The sequence below is a fragment of the Dermacentor andersoni genome, chromosome 11 (genome assembly GCF_023375885.2).
Source record: "Dermacentor andersoni chromosome 11, qqDerAnde1_hic_scaffold, whole genome shotgun sequence".
NCBI lineage: Eukaryota > Metazoa > Arthropoda > Arachnida > Ixodida > Ixodidae > Dermacentor > Dermacentor andersoni.
The window spans coordinates 12,662,440-12,682,460 of NC_092824.1; the positions used below are offsets into that span (position 1 = coordinate 12,662,440).

General features: G+C 45.8%; 1 protein-coding gene across 1 annotated transcript in view; it reads left to right on the plus strand.

Moving 5' to 3' along the window:
• Positions 1-1,627: 1,627 nt before the first annotated feature.
• Crk (Crk proto-oncogene, adaptor protein) overlaps positions 1,628-20,021 on the plus strand; it is a 77,379-nt gene continuing 58,985 nt past the window's right edge. Inside the window, exons 1-2 of the mRNA XM_050167751.3 lie at positions 1,628-2,321; positions 13,843-13,965. Of these exons, the coding sequence (XP_050023708.1) occupies positions 2,287-2,321; positions 13,843-13,965 (158 nt within the window). The 5' untranslated portion in view covers positions 1,628-2,286. The remainder of the gene's footprint in view (positions 2,322-13,842; positions 13,966-20,021) is intronic.

Genomic DNA, 20,021 nt, shown 5'->3' on the forward strand with positions numbered 1-20,021 from the left:
CCATCTATTGTGCACGCGTGCACGAATGCATTGCGCACTATTCTGACGAAACCTATTCGTCTGGAAACCCAGAATAACAATAGAGAGAAGAAATACTTACCACTGTGTACTTCGTTGGCGAGAAGTCCTTCCGAGGAACTGCTCTCCTCCATGCTTCCCGAGTGGCTCGGTCAGATGGGAACTTGTGCACTCGGACACTTTGTCCTCCGTCATAATTGGACTTGCAGTTTGGTGCGCAACAACAGCCAGGCATCGTTGCGCTTCCGTGTACGACGAACCACGCACAATCGAAGAAAAGCAATCGCGTTTACGGTGCAGCATGCCCCACCAAAGCCACCAAGCAAATGCTCCACGCGTTGCCGCTCTAGCGTTGCAGCCACGGAGAAAATTTGTTTTCAGAACGCGCCCCGCGTTCTAGAAACGCAGCGCTCCCCCATCCACCGCTACCATCCGACTCTCGTGACGTATTGACAGGGGAGAGGAGGTGATGCGGAGGCCTTACATTTTTTTCTAGGTGGCTTTGGCTTAGCCCCGCTCGCATGGCGAACGAGTTCGGGAGGAAAAGCATGGCTAGGGAGGAGGGTAACTTCTAATCGCTTGTAGCTCCCTTAATACGTAACGCTTCACTTAAATTGTGGTGCGAATGTTCTACTTAAGCTGTACCCTACGCGTCTACAAAATTTGTCCGAACCGTTTCAGGGGACCTTTAATACCAAAATGACACATGCTTGTAATTTACTTTTTTTTTCAGCTGACGTCGTCGGGTGGAGCTTCGTAAGGGAACTGCTGCTGCTTACTTGGTGCCACAACGTTGGATGAATGCACAAAAAGCCCGCAACGAGCATTTTTATAGAATAAAATAAACACTTCCTCATTTCACAAGGTGTCTTCATGAAATTGCGCACCGCACATATTCAATGTAGGCTTGCAAAGATCGTTCGCAATCACTTTTACATAATAAAACGATTTTGCAGGAAAATCGCGCGTGGTTGAGCTGTAGAAGCAAAAAGCAAACAAAAACCGCGTTGATCAGCGCAGCCGGCGTAATGCCTACCAGCTAGCGTTCAAAACGCCCGCGCCCAAAACCGAAACCGGAAAGCGGGCGGCTTGGTGCGCTGCAGTCAATTCTGCCGCTGGGCTCAATGGGAGTGTCCGTTCTTGGTAAATCCTTTCTCTATGCTAAAAGGCCCACGGGATCGAACCGCGCTCCACCGTCGTTCTCCGCGGTGGCACGGTTGCGAGTGGCGCGCACTCGTGTCGTGTTCGGTCGTGTTCGCCCCAGCTAACCCCGGCCACACATGCGTCACCATACGCGCGGCGCCCAGTCGAACATGCGGCATTGCGCGAGTGCAGTGAATACGACACAAGCGCCGTAAGCAGAAGGTAATATGTAATCTCCTTGCCTTCGATGCCAATCCGAAGTCACAATATACCGGCATTGGCATTCCCATGCATACCATAGAATAAAGAACAACCTGCATACCACAGCGCAGCAGCGCCAGATTTCCCTCTAGGTAATGTAGTGAGAAACTATATGGCTTCCTGTAAACGCAGAAAGTGATTGCAGGAACCGGAAATACATCATGGCCACCATGGACCAACGCTTTTGCCTGGCTGCAAACTCCATGGCTGGCTGGCTGTTCGGCTGCGGATACAAGTTGATGTTTAGCCAACGTTTAGCCTGTCTCCGTATGTCTGATTGTGCGTCGTTGTCGCAGTTCGTGCGCTCGTGGGCCCGTATGATGCTACGCTTTCCGTGGTGATGGTGCCCAGCGATGGCCCTGTCCGTGTGGTGATAATTAGCGAACGCGTTCCAGTCATCTCTGCGGCTCCGGCAAGGCTTACTTTGCCCCGTGCGCTCTCGTCCTACTGCGACGGCGGTGGTGGCGGCTCGCCGATGCTCGCTAAGCCTAACTGTAGCCTGCAGTGGTGCTCCTGATCGACCCCGGCTCACCAGACCGCCCGTTCAATGATACAGCTTATCTGAAGACTCATCCTCACGACTCGCGCGCGATCACTGTGCCGCAACGCTAAGAACCACGTTTGATGCTGGTGCCGTAGCGCAAGTTTTAGAGCGCCTGTGTGACACTCCCAGCAGCTGTGTTGTGGTGACTAGGACGTGATCGATTTCGTCTGCCCAAACGCTGTCTAGCGGAAACGCCGGCGCATCGACGAGCGCGCGTGCGTGTGGTGTGTTGGCTGAAGTTCCCTCGCGGAAATTTTTTTTTCTCGGTCACCTATCTGCCTTGACTGCGCCCCCGTGGCGTGACGTACACGACAGGAGACATGGCCGGGAGCTTTGATCCGTACGATAAGAACAGGTCAGTATCCGAGCGTGTGTTGTGTGTATAGCGAAGTTGTGCGTGACATGTTTCGGCCCGAGCGCTGGCCTCCGGAGATAAAAGCGACCGACCGCACGTATGTACAACCGGACGCACGGCTGCAACGTTCTCGGCTAAACCGTTTCCTTCGAGCACCCGAACCTCCTTACTTGTTTTTTGTTTTAGCTCTATGCCCCGAAACGGCGCATTCCTCCCGCCGTTGCTCGCGAGCCACTTTTGCTAGCGTCTTTCCACGCGGCGGCGGGGAGCGCTCGTTTATTTTGGGGTGCGTTCTCCCCGCCCGAAGATCGTGTTTCACGGACCACCACTCGGTTAGGCCTACACGCTTGCAAAAACAATTATTTTGCAGGGTCTGAAAGCGTCCTGGGATAGCTTTGGCAACGTTTAATGCCGAACATAACAACAACAACAAAAAAACTTCGTTTAGCGCTAGCCTTGAGTAGGTCAGCCTGTCGTAGCCTTCCTGCAAAGGCCAATCCGAACGTGTTTCTTTACGTTGTTTTCATCCAATTACGGGAAAATTAGGCGTTACAAAGACAGCACAAATAAGAGCGACTTCTGCGTGCGAGAATCCTTGGGTGGCTCGCGCCCTTTCTTGCATTCACCTTGTACAAAAGAGCCTTCTTTCTCCGGGATGACATCTGCGCGAGCCTCCCAAAAACATCGTACCCGCCGAAAGTTCTCGGCCTCCAATTGGGGACAGGGTAAAGCGTACGGCCAAATTTACGAGTCTTGCCCATGTGAATGTATTAAAAACAAATCTCCTCAAATGTTAATGGCAGTGACAACATTACACAATGCGGCCATCAGCATTCGTAGAGGGACATTAGTTTTCATTTCATCTCTTCTTTGTTAAGCCCAAATTCCCATGAGAGTGCAAACGGATCACTCGTTCTTGTCGCTCGATTGCACAGTTCTGTAAATATAGAATTCGTCGCTCGTCACCCAAAAGTGTTATGAGCGACTAGACAATAACGCGAAGTCGGAACTTGATGTACATCAGTCAAGTACTACCGATTGTTGCACAGAACGAGCTAACGACTAAATTTTGATATATATAGGCAAAGATAAAAACCTCCTGCGAGTTCTTCAGAAATATTTTCTGCTGATTAAAAACACTAGTCATGCCAGTTTCGGCGTATATTTGCAATCCACATACCAGCAAAGTCTGGGAGACACCACTCATAACTCGCGTGGCATACGACTTGTAGATGATGAGCGAACACAACCGCCATCATGCACATGATTGTTTGCATCGGGTTTATACTTGACTTTTTTGTTGTTCATCATGTTTATCTGAGGCTTGTCAAGTGGCAGCAGCAGTGACATCTTATTCATCTTAATTGTAATGTTTCCTTACCAGCGATCGTGTGGCGTAGCACAAGTTGTGCCTCATCATCAGTTTAAGTTGGCGGGTTTTTCTCTTTTCATTAGGGGATCTCCTCACTTGGCGTGCATGAGTCCTGCGTGGTTTGGTTGACATCTTGTCCACCCGCCAAGGGCGCTATTGTAATTGTTTGCTGATCAGTCATGTCCCCCGATGCTATCCCAGCTTTGCAGTTTCCGAGGACGACAATGTGGCGCTGTTGACATGGCGACAAAAATCGGTGCTGCACAAAAAGACGAGGCTTCCATTTTGCAAATTCCATGCAGATCAGTGAAAGCTGTTGCTCCTGTCAACCAGCTGAGATGATAACCTGAAGAAAATCTGTCCGTTGACCACCGCTAATTCTCCTGTGGACAGCACTAGATGAATGGAAAGTGACGTGTATTAGTGGTGCAAATTAGGTGAGCTGTGTCCTTTCCCAGACATGCACAGCGTGGTCTCGTTCCAGTTTGGCTGACAGGACTGGCAGTTTATTTCATGTTGTATGCAATGGGCGGAACAGAGCATAGAGTGATGCTCCTCTGTGTAACCTTCACTGAATTAAAGGTGCCATGACATGGTGGTCTGACTTTTCTCAGTTTATCATTTTAACTGATAGTAGAGGGCCTAGTATAGTTATAGAAACGCAATAGCTAAGCTTATGGTGCACAGTTTAACTAGAAAGTTCTATTTGACATTGCTGCCTCTAAGCCCCTCCCACTGACGATCGCCATTTTGGCGTTAACTGTGTGACATCAGAAATTCAGAAATTGTGGGGGCACCGCTTTCATGTCTGCTATGAAACATTTCGAGAACACACTGGAAATTTTGCTGTTCAAGCTCTGGCACCCGACAGCAAAGCAAGGGTGTTGCCATTGAATTGCGCCAGCAATTTCTTTACTTGTGCTATAAAAGGTTGCAGCAGATTGCCTGCACTCGTAAGCAAAATTACACCCTTTTGCACACAACAATAATCGTCATCTATCTTGTCCGCATTTCCTTACTTTAACGCAGCAAGCCCCATGCTTCGAAGTCACGAACGGCATGCCCGTTATCAGCATGACAGAGCATTCTCGACAGGAAAGTAGCAAGCGCAGCGTTTTCAAGGAAGGAAATGCAAGCAAGACAGATGACGATCATCGTTGTGTGGCACATATACACCCCAAAGGGTACATTTGCTTAAGAGTATAGATGCACAATGCAAAAAACAAATTGACATGGCAGCGATTGCATAATTCCAGCACCTGCAATCACTTCCAGTGCTTGCAGCAGGGAAATGCGTGGCCTTTGATATTGGATTCAATTATCCTGAGGGAACTGTTTGTGGGTTTGTGTTTCATTTTGTCGCCACTCAATGTTGCTAGACTGCCGTACGGTGTCTTATTTCTTTCTTGTCCCATGTTTGTCATTACAGTTCAACTGCACCGAATGCGTTAAAAGTTTGCCAGCTTGCTGTGCGATGCATATGGTCTATCATGCAATGCAAAATTGAAGCTAGCAAGTTTGGTGTCATTGTCTCTTTAAAATTAATTAAGTGTTTGATTTGTGGGATTTAGCGGTCCATAGCAACATTCCAGCTATGGGAGACCACCAGTGGCGTAGCCAGAAATTTTGTTCGAGGGGGGGCTCATATTGCAGCTCGGCCTCCTCCTTATAGAAATTGACGAGGGATAAAATACATGAATAATAACTGCATTGCCGAAGATGCTGCAAACGAATTCTTGAATGCTACTTACCGTCAAGACAAGTATGTATTTTTTCATAAAAGAATATAATTGTATGCCCCAAAAATTGTACCCGAAATAACTGATGTGAATGCTTCGATGTTTTTTGTCTATTTAATAAGTAAAGAAAATATCACACCAACTTTAGAACTATGTCAGTTCGAAACCAGCAAAGCAGTGCGTGCCGCTGATGTAAAAAAATGTAAAGGCCATGAATTGAACAAGTTGAGGACAAATGTGTTAATGAAACTTTGTCAGTCAAGAGCCTTGTTTACATTTTTGTACATATGCTAAGGTCAGGGAAAAATCTCAATGACACTGTCATTTCTTCTAATGTATTGCGCAGGAGCAGCAGGTCGTGCATTGTAATTGCACCAAAATTATAGTCGCAACAGAGAGCACATATACAGGAGTTCTGCAAAATATACGAGGGCGAGTCAAATGAAAGCGAGCCAATGCGAATATATGACAAACGGGGTACTTTTTAAATGTAGCCTCCATGAGCATTTAGAGATTTGTCCCACTGACTATTGAGTCGCGTGATTCTCGTCTCGTAAAGCTCCCTGGGTTGCTGCTTGGAAAAGTCCACAACTGACTCTTTCACGTCATCGTCAGACACGAATCTGGTGCCCTTTGGCTGTACTTTTTTCAATTGCCCCAAAATGTGAAAGTCGCAAGGCGACAGGCCTGGGCTGTGTGGCGGATGTTGCAGAGCTTCCCGCTCTAACTTTGCCAGTTTTGCATTAACCACATCAGCGACATGGGGACGGGTATTGTCATGGAGCAAGATGACCCCATTCGTAAATTTTTCACGTCGTTTGTTCTTGATTGCGACACGCAGCCGATCCGGCGTTTCCTAACATCGGAAATGATTGATAATCTCTCCAGGTTTAGCAAATTCGATCAGTAATAGCCCCCGATGATCAAAAAAAAAAGAGAGAGAGAAGTCAGCCACACCTTTCCGACGGAAATGATGGCTTTTGCTTTCCTTGGGGGTGGTGCATTTGTAGTTTTCTACTGTAAGCTTTGCCGTCGTGTTGCAGGCTTGTAGTGGCACCATGATTCGTACCCAGTTGCAATTGCAGCTAAGAAGTCGTCACACTCATTGTGATACCGGATCAGATGAGTAAAGGCAGCGCCGAACTTCTCCATCTTCTGGTGGTGATTCAAAATCTTGGGCATCCATTGCGCAAACATTAGCCAATAACGAAGATGTTCATGAATTATGATGTGAACCGAACCGTGACTGACATTCACACGCTCTGCCTGTTCATCGATGCTTATCCTCTGTTCTTGTTTAATCAGCTCGTCAACCTTTGCAGTTATGTTGGGGGTGATTGCATGGTGGCTTTGACCGGGTCTTTGATCATCTTTGCAACTATCACTTCCTTCTGTGAACCGTTCCCTCCAACGCTTGACTGTGGCCAATAGAATGCAATGTTCAATGTATACAGCAGCCATAAGGCGACTAATTTCTTTTTTGGAAACACCTTCAGCTGTCAGATCGTCATGACACCACGCTGTTCTACTTTTGGTGCGTCCATTATGACATGTAACCATATTCAACCCAGTGTATGAGAGCATGTCACTTTTGTAAATGATAGATGCCTGTGTGCTACACGCATGCCTCCTAAATAATGGACAGAACCATTGTTGAGTGGGGTTGGTTGGCTCACTTTCACTTCACTCGCCCTTGTACATCAGAAATACGAAGATGCAGCTTGATAAAGGGCAAAAAAGTGCCACTGGAAACAAAGTTTGCTGTATGTGTACACAAAACCTCGCAATAAGATATCTAAATACAAGTATAAGTCTCCAATAAATTTACGTATCTAAGAAACAGTCACTGTATATAATGCATCAAACAAGGCAAATAACATTGTGCAATCACAGATTCAGAGATCACAGAATCCTAAGGCACGCCACCACTCCCTGATGTATCGCGCGCATTGAAAGGTGGTGCGTTTCTTCCCCGCTTTTCTCCCTTGCTCACACAAGACGGAACCACCATCGTTGGCTCACCCATTCCTCCCCCCCCCCCCCACGCTTTCATTCGCACATACCGCACGCGGTGCGCAGTCACAAAGTTATAGCCCTTCCACTCTATACAAAATATGACGGCGATGGCAGGAATGTGCCTGCACTGTCCATGTAATTGCTGTCACAGTAATATAATACAAGTACCCAGCAAATGAAGCGTCCCGGGGCCCATTACCTTCCGCAAAAGAAGAAGCAACAAACTCCAACTTTCACCATGCTACAATGCGCTGCCCTGCAACGTCTTTTTTTTTTCTTTTGTGGGGCGGGGGCACCGAAATGGAAGAAATGGAAAGGAAAGCATGTTGGCCACAATCGAATGCCTACTTTGGGCACCTAATGTGGCTACCCAAGGAGTATCGAAGAAAACGTGACACGCTTGGCCCACAGAGAACCATACACATACTGCTCAGTATCCTACACTGGCGAGACAAGACTTTTCGGAGAGGTTAAGCTCAAGCGAACGCATTGCAATCCATCGAGTCCCCACAGTCATGGCAGCGAGCGACTGTTGTTTCATTTTCTCGTCTGCTAGCCAGAAAGCGTCCAAAACTGCCAGGCAAAAATCCACTCGGCCAGAGAAAAACGAATGCGCATCGGACTTGTCGTGCTGTGGTCGTGGTAACACGAGAAATATGCATGCACTTTAGCTGGCAGGCAAAAATCCACTCGGCCAAAGAAAAACGAACGCGCATCGAACGTGTCGCGTTGTGGTCGTGGCAACATGAGAAAAATGCATGCACTTTGGCTGGCTCCGGCAGCCCATCGGTAGCGAGAGCAAAAAAATTGAAGCTCAATGTGTCCTCGCGAATAAAAGTCAAAGTAGAAAAAATAAATAAGAATGTAGTTGTCTTGGCTGGCTTAGTGTCTTGACATGGATGCTTTGGTGTAGGTGAAAAAATAATGTTGATATTTTTTTGTGACATGACGGCACAAATGAACCACCATAGCGCTTCATCTCATCGGGCCTCGCTGCGTGGTTTGTCAACTTGTCTGATAGTGTGTTGATTTGGCTTGTCTCGTATGTTCCGATCTAAGCCTTTAGAAAAGTCAATGCACCTTTGGCGTCGGATTTTTATAACAGCATTAAATGCACAAAGTTCTGGAATTGAAAATCTAAAGCACAACTTTGAAAATGTGAACGCACCTTTCACATCAAAAGTTTATAACATTTATAGCCATAAAGTTTAGGAATCGACATCCATGTGCTCCGTAGATTCCACGGCGAGCCCGCTATCATCAAAATGCTTTTGAAACTTTGGGCTCGGATTATGCGTTATGTGACTCCCGGTACATGGGCGTTGCCGCAAAATCCAGTCTGCGTTTGCAATGTTCGCGGTGAAATGTCTTTTCGAGCGTGAAAAAGACATTCTAGGCAAAATCCAGACTGATTTCTGGCGCCGGGGGTTGCTTTGGCTGGTGGTGCATGGACAGCACGAAAAAAATTTCAGGGGGGGGGATGAAGCCCCACAAGCCCCTCCTCCTGGCTACGCCCCTGGGACATGCCACATGCCCCACCTTTTCAAGCATGCTGAGCCCAACATGAGTGATGACAAAAAAGGTGCGCCATCTCGTGCATGGAGTAAAGCAAGAGCTTTTCGCGGGTCTCATTCGCAATCCACTACGCACCATCGCTGAGTTTCGATCAGAAGCAACAACGATTGAAATGATGCTTCAGCAACGAGCTTGGCAATACAACCGCGGTCTAAGCTGCGCATCCGCAGATATCTTTTCTGTGTGCACTGTGAATAACTTGCACACTCTGTGGGAACTCGTCAGATGTGTAGTCAGGGAAGAGCTACGCAAGATGCAGCCTCGCGAGACTCCTCCAGAGCCATCTATTGTCGATATCGTAAGAAGCAAGTGAGGCAAGTCATATGGGAACCACAGTGTGAGCTGCCTCCTGCACGACTGGCACCAGCGTACACCGACATGCTTAAGCTACCCGCCATTCACAGTGTGCCCATCGCAAGGCCAAATAGCTACGCAACGATTGCAAGCGATACGTCCCGTATGGCTGAGATGGTCCAGGAAAAGTGACATGTGGTGTGACGCCGACCATACTATAGGCCTCTGTGTTTTTACTGCATCTGTACCAATTTTGCTGGTACCGTCAAGCCGGTCTTAGAAAATTTTCAATCAATGTACCATGCCCCTGAAATGGTGAGAGACCATGCGACATCGAAGAGTACTTATGTACACATCAGAGTTTCAGCACACCTGAAACTGATGTTAGGTCTGCTAACATCAGCACACCTTGCTATCATCAACCGCGGTTGTTATACCCTATGTGTTACTGATCGCCAAGCCAACGTGACTGTTGAAGCACGGCTAAGCATTGTTCACCTAGCCCAAAGTCAGAGAAGTTAAGGGAGCTGCTAACAGTCATACAGGCGAACACCCTCCGCCGCACTACCAGGGTGACATCTACGATTGGTTCCAGGTAATGAAGTGCAGTAATGAGAAAATAGCTTCAAACTTGTCTTTGCTTATTATGGGAAGGAGCTGAATACATTAATTCATGCCAGGGCAGATTATTCGGTGATAAGCTATGAACTGGTGAAGAAGTTCTCTTCTGCTGTACTCTTCTGAAGTTAGAAAAAGTTTTGACTGAGTGGAATGGACCTCAGATATGCACAGCAGGTGGCCACCTTATTATGCCGTTCAGCAGATGCATTGCAAGTGTTCAAATAAGAATATCTACATACGTTGGTGACTTGGTAGTACTTTCGAAATGCTCGAGGGATGTCATACTTACAATAGATTTCTGAAGGCTAATGGCGCGATTATCAACTTACAGAAGTTGTGTATCATTCTCGACTGAACAAGCTATAAACTTGGAAGAATCAAGAGAGCCGTATAATGCTCCACTGTGAGTCGATGACGATGTAACTGTACCGCCACGTGGCAGTGTAATAGTTCTAATGAAAAATGGTACATTCAATGACTACCCAGCTATAGCAGATAGCAACACAAAACTATTCTTGAACAGTAGCGCGTGTTGCACAAGGACTCCTACCTCCGTATAGGGTGCACAGATATCCTTTTTACGAATTTTGGAAACGAGTTTCAGCACATTGCTGAGAAAACAACTATCGCCTTCTTCAATGAGTTTTCTGAAACAACAGAATTGGCAGCTTAGAGGTAGCATCAGCGACCGTGTCTGTGACCCGCGATGTCCGTGAGGTAATTGCAATCAATCTGAACCTTTCAGTGCTTCAAAAGCAACAGTTACACAGCCTGATACAGGATTTTGCTGAGTGTTCCTCTAATTCTTCAAAAGTGTTGTGCATGACCATTGTAAAGCACAGAATTATAACAGAGGAGGTGACCAGACTGGCATGGCAACATCCGTATCGAGTCTCGCTGAAGGAAAGAGAGATTATCAAGAACCAAGTACGTGCAATGCTCAAAGATGATGTCATTCATCCTTCCAACAGTCCGTGGGCATCTCATGTAGGGCTTGTTAAGAAAAAAGACAACACACTGTGGTTCTTTGTAGACTGCTGTAAATTGAACAGCGTGACTAAGCGGAATGTATACCCCCTCCCACGCTTCGATGGCATGTTAGATTGGCTACAGTCTGCAAAATTTTTCTCCTCCCTCAATCCGAAAAGTGGATATTGGCAAATTGAAGTGGTTGAACAAGACCGCGAGAATACAGCATTTGTCGCCCCTGATGGACTCAATGAATTTGAAGCTCTCCCATTTGGTCTCTGTACTGCCCTGGCATTAAATGGCAGTCTTGCAGTTAGTGCTAGAGGCACTCCATTCGGCAAACTTAACAAACTGGAGAAGTGTCAGGTCGCATTTGACGAACTTTGATTCCGTGGACATGTCATCAGCGCTCAAGGTGTTCGACGAGATCCCGAAAAGACAGCGGTTGTCGCAAAGTTCTCGACGCCCATTAACAAAAACTCAGTACTACGCTTTTTTGGTCTATGTGCTTGCTGTAGACGATTCATCAAAATATGTTCAAAAATAGCAGAGCCTCAAACAAAGTTTCTAAGAGAAGATGTACCCTTCATGTGGCAAAGCAAGCAACACAGCGCGTTTAATGAGTTAAGAAAACGCCTGCTGAGTTGGTACCAACTCATTCTCCACTTTTAATGAGTGCTCAGGCAAAGGCTAAGCTTCTTACAGACGAGAGGCTCGCAAGTGAAAAGCTGTTGTGTTGCCGTATTAAGGGTAAACCTGAAAATGCAGCCGAGTGTCCCAACAGCAAGGTTTCTTTGCTGTGCCAAAAAACATGATTTGCTTTGTGCACTGTTGTGGAGATGGCCACTTCTATAGCTCAAGGGTGGAAGTGCCATCCAGTCGTGCCATCCTGTGGCAAACCTTCAAGCTCTGCCAGCCTGCTCTAAAACAAATTTTGAATAAAGTCATTAAATTTAGTGAGTTGTGCACGTTCACTGGCAACCACACAGCCATAGTCGTGCCTTAGTCGAGCCTAGGTACTCAGTTTCAGCAGTTGCGTTTAGAGTGTGGTCGTTAGGTGGCACATTGTAACCTGGCTGTGGGGAAATTAAAGTTGTATTTTGTATCTTTCTATGCATGCACATACTCTGTGGACCAGCTAAAGATGATTGGAACTGGCGCTCTTTTTATGGGGCAGTCGGGAAGAAAGGCTGGACTCTCAACTCAGTGGATTAGTTGTATACGGTCTGTTCAGTGCACAGCTCTTCAGCTTGGCTATAATGATACATATTGTTGTGCACTTGAGTGGTTTCTGTGTTGATTAATGGCAAACATTGTGTGTGCAACACCTGAGAACTGTTTCACCCGCCTGTCGCATGTGTTCACTGATCTGATAGTGCAGCATGGCGACGAACCACGGAAGCAACTTCGTGAAACATCTCGACCAATCTCCTTTGGCAACAGTGATGATGATGATGATGACGCCTCAGTTATTGGCACAAAGTTGTCACTCAAATTTGAATTCTGTCTACGCCATTTTCTGCACGGCTACACCACGCCGAATCGCTTTTTCTACCGCAGAATGCAATCAAGAGATCTAAAGTTTCTGTTTTAATCAACCTCAGCAGCCAGAATGGCAGTCATAAAATGGCAGAGAAAATGCAGACTGCAGAAAGTGTGTTCATGGCAGCAGTGCTCACAACACGACGTCCAGAAAATTTCAGCCATTGTTAGGTGTCTAAAATATTTGTTGCCCATGATGGGGCCCCAAATAAATAAGTTTTTCTGAAAAAGTTGACTGTATAGCTCATATTAGGTGTGCATGCAGAGAGGAAAGCCAATGAACTTCTTTTCCCTGCAAGGAATGTGGGAGACTTGATAAACAAGCAACTTCCAACTAACTTCACATATATATTGCATGTTAATACCGGCTGTCAAAATAAAATGTCGCCAAGAATAAAAATAACAGATGGCTTTATGCGAATGGCAATTACTTTGTATTGATGGGCATTCTTCATGATAGTTGTGAGTGTTTTTTTTTTAAATTGTGCGCAGATAATAACTTAGCTGGAAATACCTCACTCTTATTAACCTACTTTGTCTATATGGTGTCAATTTAGTAGTTGTGAAAAATGTAACGAAATGATAGATAATGGTGCTCAAAGCAGCCTATAGGTCTGAGCACACCTTTTTCTTGGTGACAAAGAAAGAACTTTTGCAAACTTAAAAAGAGAAAGTAAATATGTCTTCGCGTCTTCATGTGCCCAGGATTGCAGCAGTGTTAAACATAAACCTTGTCACCTGCATGCCTAGTTGATCGCATTAGAAATGAGCGGCCATGCTCTTTTCCCAACGTATCAGTTATCTTTGGCGTTTATCTGGTCTTCATCGAATGCGAAGCCACATGCTTCTGTTACATTATTGCTGAGTCTTTCTCTATTTTATTTATTTATTTATTTTTGGTCGGAAAGAGCCCATTCATAGCCTATGTTGCTTTTAACATTGTTGTCGGTCATTTCTTGACAGCCATGACAACCTTTGCATTGACACATTAACAATTAAGCTAGCTTATAAAACTTAGCTAACTAAAGCTGAATATTATTTACATCATTGACCACAAAAAATACTTACACCTAGCATTAACAATACCCACCAACGTAAGATCGAGCATAGTTCATTATTATTTTTCTCGGCCATATTTAGTTGCCACAGCCAGCATGGAAATTATTCTGTTCTGCAAAGTCAAATAAAGAACAGCTTTACTTACTATGCCTGTATTTCACTCATGTTGAGCTTTATCAAACTACTCCAAAATGCATATCTGCTGCTCCAAAATGTCAAAATTGCTGCTCCCAGAACTGCTAGGAAACAGCCTAGGTTGTGCCACCTTTGTAAATGTGATTGCATTATTTGTGTGTTTCTCGCCTTGTAACGCACTCTTCACCATATTTTGCAGCTGGTTCTTCGGGCCCATGTCGCGACAAGAGGCGTCAGACCTCCTGATGGCCGAAAATGAAGTGGGTGTCTTCTTGGTGCGCAATAGTACAACCATAGCGGGTGACCTGGTGCTGTGTGTCCGGTGAGTGCTTAGTCCTTCACAACTTCAGGGGCAGGTGAACTATCGTGGTGGTTACGGATGCCAGTTCTGATTAAGATATTGACTAGGAGTGGAATTTTCCTTTGAGTGCTCTGCACTCCAAGTGGACAAGTAAATGTTATTGACCAACTGCTGCAAAAAGCCACCCATACCCAGGCCATCCATGTGGCACATGGATGGCCTGGGTACTGTTTACTGAACTAATTGAATTTCTCAAGCTAAAATACGTGGAAAAATCGTAAACTACGACATACACACAGCCTTCAGACATGATAGCTCTCAGATTGTAATTCCACTATACGAGAAAACAATTCTGTTACGCGAAACCTCAAAGGAACCCCTCTTCCAGCGTTTCCACAATTCACAGACCGACCGTGGCGTCAGCCATTTGCACATGCCGGCACGTGGGTGTCTCGGGGGGCCACAGAGCAGCGCGTCTGGTTCTTTGCAATATCTCCAGCTGGCACTTGCCTCCGTCGCATCGCAGCCCACGCAAGAGGCCATGTTTCTACCGCAAAGCCCGCCTTCGTGCATAGCATTTGCAGCCAGTGTTTCCCGGCAAACATTACAGTTACATATGCTCCAGTTGCCTGGAAGCATGAGAAGCAGTCAGGGATCTTTGACTGCTATCGCGTTCCACTCTTAATGGCGAAGCTTAAGTGTCCTCCAAATTCTTTTTTTTTTTTTCTGCAGCCTTCAAATAGCACATTGGCAACTGAAGCAGGGCACCTGGTAGTTAGCAGATGTGACACACATCCTGTACCGCGACCAAGATTTTCCATGTACTGTGAGGGCTGCACAGTCTCGGAGGTCACGTACAGTCAGCATTCACGTGTGGGAGGTGGCTGAGCTTTTGGCTTTCATATGGTATTCAAGAGGCTGTAATGAAGGCTTTATGTATGCTCAAACCAAAACAACAACCTTTCGACAGGAGGGGGAGCTGTTTCGGTTGACTTATGAGGGGGGGTTACCACCTCAAAAGCTTTCTATTTTGGTGAATCTCTGCCATTCAGTGCGCTGGATGTTGCATAATTTCCAGTCAGTGATAAACGTGGCATATTTTTTTTTTCTATTAAGTTTCGCTTACAAGGCGGTCTGTTTTTGCAAGTTTTTTGGGGTACGCCCATTTGCATTTCAAGCATAAAATCTTGTGTGCCGGATGCTCTATCTACATGCAGTCTGAAACTACGATTTTTACGTGGTAGACAATTTCGCTGCAGTTGGCCTTTGACACTTGCCGCATCACTCAAAATCGCAAAAAAGTGTACCAAATATCCCTGAGAGTTCCAGAAATGCAGTTTCTTGATGACTATACTCGCCATAAGACACACATTCTGGCTTCGACTGTACTTGTCAACTGTAGAGAAAGGATAAGCACACCTACTACGGCAGTGCTCATTCAATGGCCATTGCACTCTGCTGCCAAGCATGACTCGAATTCAACATCAACCTGCTGCAGCAAGCGAGCACAAGTCTGTAATGCAAAAGGGCTCTAATTACAGGGGTCTGGGTGTGCATCAGAAGGGTAGTGAAAATTAATGCAGTCTATGACCTCTCTTTTATGAAGACCTTGAATTAGCAGTGATAAAAGTGCAGACTTAGTTACTGTAGTAATGAGCTACTTCAATGCAAAAATGGGGGAGAAGCAGGCTGGTGAACAAGCAATTGGCAACTACGGTGTCGATTCTAGAAACGCTAGAGGAGAGATGCTGGTAGAATTTGCAGAAAGGAATAAGTTGTGAATAACAAACGGCTTCAGGAAGCGTAGCAACAGAAAGTGGACCTGCAAAAGCCGTAATGGTCAAACAAGGAATAAAATTTATTTCATACTTTTTGCCGATCCCAGCATAGTGCTGGATGTGGAAGTGTTAGGTAGGGTGCGTGCCATCAATCAGGTATTCGAGAAATCCGCAGTGTACAATCAGCCTCTCTATATGGCTTTCATAGATTACGAAAAGGTATTTAATTCAGTCGAGATACCATCGGTTATAGAGGCATTATGCAATCAAGGAGTACAGACCGCTTACATACATATCTTGAAAAATATCTACATAGGTTCTACGGCTACTTTAATTCCACACAAGAAAAGCAGGAAGATACCTATATAGAAAGGGGTCAGACAGGGAGACACAATCTCTCCAATGCTATTCACTTCGTGCCTGGAAGAAGTATTCAAGCTATGAAACTGGGAAAGCTTAGGAGTAAGGATCGACGGCGAATATCTCAGCAACCTTCGGTTTGCCGATGACAGTGTTCTATTCAGCAACAGTGCAGACGAGTTACAACAAATGATTGAGGACCTTAACAGAGAGAGTGCGAGAGTTGGGTTGAAGACTAATATGTACAAGAACAAAGATAATGATCAATAGCCAGGCGAGTGAACAAGAGTTCAGGATCACCAGTCAGCCTCTAGTGTCTGTGAAGGAGTACGTTTACCTAGGTCAATTAATCACACGGAACTCTGACCATGAAAAGGAAATTCACAGAAGAATAAAAATGGTCTGGAGCGCATATGGCAGACATTGTCAGCTCCTGACTGGAAGCTTACCATTATCATTGAAAAGGAAGCTGTAGAATCAGTGCATTTTACCAGTGCTGACATATTGGGCAGAGACTTGGATATTGATAAAGAAGCTTCAGAATAAGTTAAGGACCGCGCAGAGAGCGATGGAATGAAGAATGCTAGCCGTAACGTTAAGAGACAGAAAGAGAGCGGTTTGGATCAGAGAACAAATGGGCATAGCCGTTCTTCTAATTGACATTAAGAGAAAAAAATGGAGCTTGGCAGGTCATGTAATGTGCAGGTTAGATAACCGGTGGATGATTAGGGTCATAGAATGGTTACCAAGAGAAGGGAAACGCAGTTGAGGATGGCAGAAGACTAGGTGGGCGATGAAATTAGGAAATTCGCAGGCGAGTCTGTTGGTCTAGCTGGTCTCTTGCTCGACAGCTTAAAATTCCGTCAAACATTTTGTAAACCAAAGATGGTCAGCCACATCAGCTTTATCCACTTTTTGCTTACTGCACAAAGATAACCACAGCATTCAAATACAACCATCAAATACCTTTTTCTTAGCCAACTTGATTTCTGGTAAAACAGGTGCAAAGTAATATGTCAAGTGCTCTTTTTTTAGACTGCATAGAGCTTTTTAATATTGCCAGTGGGAGGCAGTGCAGTTAAAAACCTTGAGCTAAATTTTTTGAAGAGGCAGTTGTTACTGGCACAAGAAATAAGATCTTAATTGACTAATTAAGAAAATTTCACTGATTAAGTTTTAAAATAAATGCTTTAATGCACCTATTGCAATTTTGGCCCTCCATAGCGGCTTAGCGGCTATGGTGTTGTGCTGCTAAGCACGAGGTTGTGGGGTCAAATCCTGGCCATGAGGGCTGCATTTCGACCGAGACAAAATGCAATAATGCTTGTCTATCATGCATTGGGTGTGCATTAAGGATTCCCAGGTGGCCAAAATCAACCTGGGGCCTATCACTACGGTATGCCTCATAATCAGATCGGGGTTTTGACACAAAAGAAACTGCAGAATTTAATTTTTTTTTTTATTTAGCAATTGTGCTCATGGAGATGCAAGGCATGTCACATGCAACGAACCCTCACGATGGCACTAGTTTTGAGGTATTCATTCCCAATGTGTGCAACAAAATACAGTCTGTCTATCTCTCTGTCTGTCCATCCGTTCGTCTGCCAGTGTGTGTACCTGTCTGCCTGTCCATCTCTCTATCTATCTAATCTTACACCGACCCAGCGACTGAAGCCCAAGTTGCCTACCAGCTTGGGCACCTAGGCGGGTGCTCGTGGTCATGATGCCATCATGGTCATTCTGTTGTCATTCTGTCTTTGTCATCAGACTTTTGTCTTGACGTCTCTAAAGAACCATGTACGTATGGGTCACTCTTCAACGAATTTTTTTCACGCTGGCATGGGTCTCTGTAGTTAGTTGAAGCTTTCATGCCGACTTGGAGCACTGGGTAAATGCCACTCGGTCTGTGCTGGTCTTCAGGGAACCTCTTTGACGGCAGTTTGGTTCACTGGGTATGTGCCAGTAGATGTGTGCTCCTCTTCAGTGAGCATCTGTAAAACTAACTTGGGCAGCTGGGTATGTGCCTCTGGTGTATGTGCACACCCAGTGCCACATACCCAGTGACCCAAGTTTGCGAGATGTTCATTGAAGAGTGGCATTCACAAAAACAATCCCTTAAATGTCTAGTGCTGAGCAGAATTGAACCCACGTCGCAAGGGTTCCTCAATGACACCAACCTGACGCTTTAGCAGGCTGTGCCACAAATGCATTGGGTATGTGCCGCTCTTCAACGAACATCTCGCCAACTTGGGTCACTGGGTATGTGGCACTGTTTGTGCGGTAAGCGAGGGAGCGATTCTCAGTGTTCACAGGCACTGGCGCGGATTCTTGTCTCGAAGGCCATGCACAAACTTCAGGCAGCACCATCAGATGGTGCAGTGTGTCCAGAAACAAGCCCGAGAGAGGTGCTTGGTTGCCACATTATTTCGCATCGTTTAGATGCACGGCCACTGCATGGATTTTCGAGGCTGAGCGGCAGCGGCACTAGATGGTGCCGTGTGTTCTTGGCGAAGTGTGCAGGAGGAGTTACGCCGCAGTACACGCCCCATGCATAACTCGTTTGAGCAGTGGCAATACATTGCATCGCTGTATTGATGCGATGCTAGATGCATTGCCGTCAACAGTCCTCATGAGGCGGGTTCTGCAGATATTTTGGTCTTTGACTGCTTTCCTGCCAACTTGGGTGACTTGGTAGGCCATGGTCTAATGGGTAGCGCGCCGGGCTGCTGTGCTGAGCGAATGTGCTTCTAAACCAACTGTTGGACCAGCTTCGGTTACTGAGCATGTAACACTGGTTACGTGCAATTATCAGTGAACCTCTTTGATGCCAACTTGGGTTACTGGGTATGTGCCATTCTTTAGTCACAATAAGACCCTTTAATATTTCTCTGGTGTTGGATGTAATCAAACACTCATTATGTATATTTCAAGCTTCAGGATATTTAATCAGGTTGCCCGAGCAAAAAGAGTGGTAGAGCACTTGGACACCTGATTAGGTTGACCATCATCATCATCATCATCAGCCTGGTTACGCCCACTGCAGGGCAAAGGCCTCTCCCATACTTCTCCAACTACCCCGGTCGTGTACTAATTGTGGCCATGTTGTCCCAGCAAACTTCTTAATCTCATCCGCCCACCTCACTTTCTGCCATCCCCTGCTACGCTTCCCTTCCCTTGGAATCCAGTTCGTAACCCTTAATGACCATCGGTTATTTTCCCTCCTCATTACATGTCCTGCCCATGCCCATTTCTTTTTCTTGATTTCAACTAGGATGTCATTAACTCACGTTTGTTCCCTCACCCAATCTGCTCTTTTCTTATCCCTTAATGTTACACCTATCATTCTTCTTTCCATAGCTTGTTGCGTCGTGCTCAATTTACGTAGAACCCTTTAGTAAGCCTCCAGGTTTCTGCCCTATACGTGAGTACTGGTAAGACGCAGCTGTTATACACTTTTCTCTTGAAGGATAATGGCAAGCTGCTGTTCATGATCTGAGAATGTCTTTGAAACGCACCCCAGCCCATTCTTATTCTTCTGATTATTTCAGTCTCATGATCCGGATCCGCGGTCACTACCTGTCCTAAGTAGATGTATTCCTTTACCACTTCCAGTGCCTCGCTACCTATCGTAAACTGCTGTTTACTTCTGAGACTGTTAAACATTACTTTAGTTTTCTGCAGATTAATTTTTAGACCCACTCTTCTGCTTTGCCTCTCCAGGTCAGTGAGCATGCATTGCAATTGGTCCCCAGAGTTACTAAGCAAGGCAATATCATCAGCGAATCGCAAGTTACTAAGGTATTCTCCATTAACTCTTAGCCCCAATTCTACCCAATCCAGGTCTCTGAATACCTCTTTTAAACACGCTGTGAATAGCATTGGAGAGATCGTATCTCCCTGCCTGACACCTTTCTTTATTGGGATTTTGTTGCTTTCTTT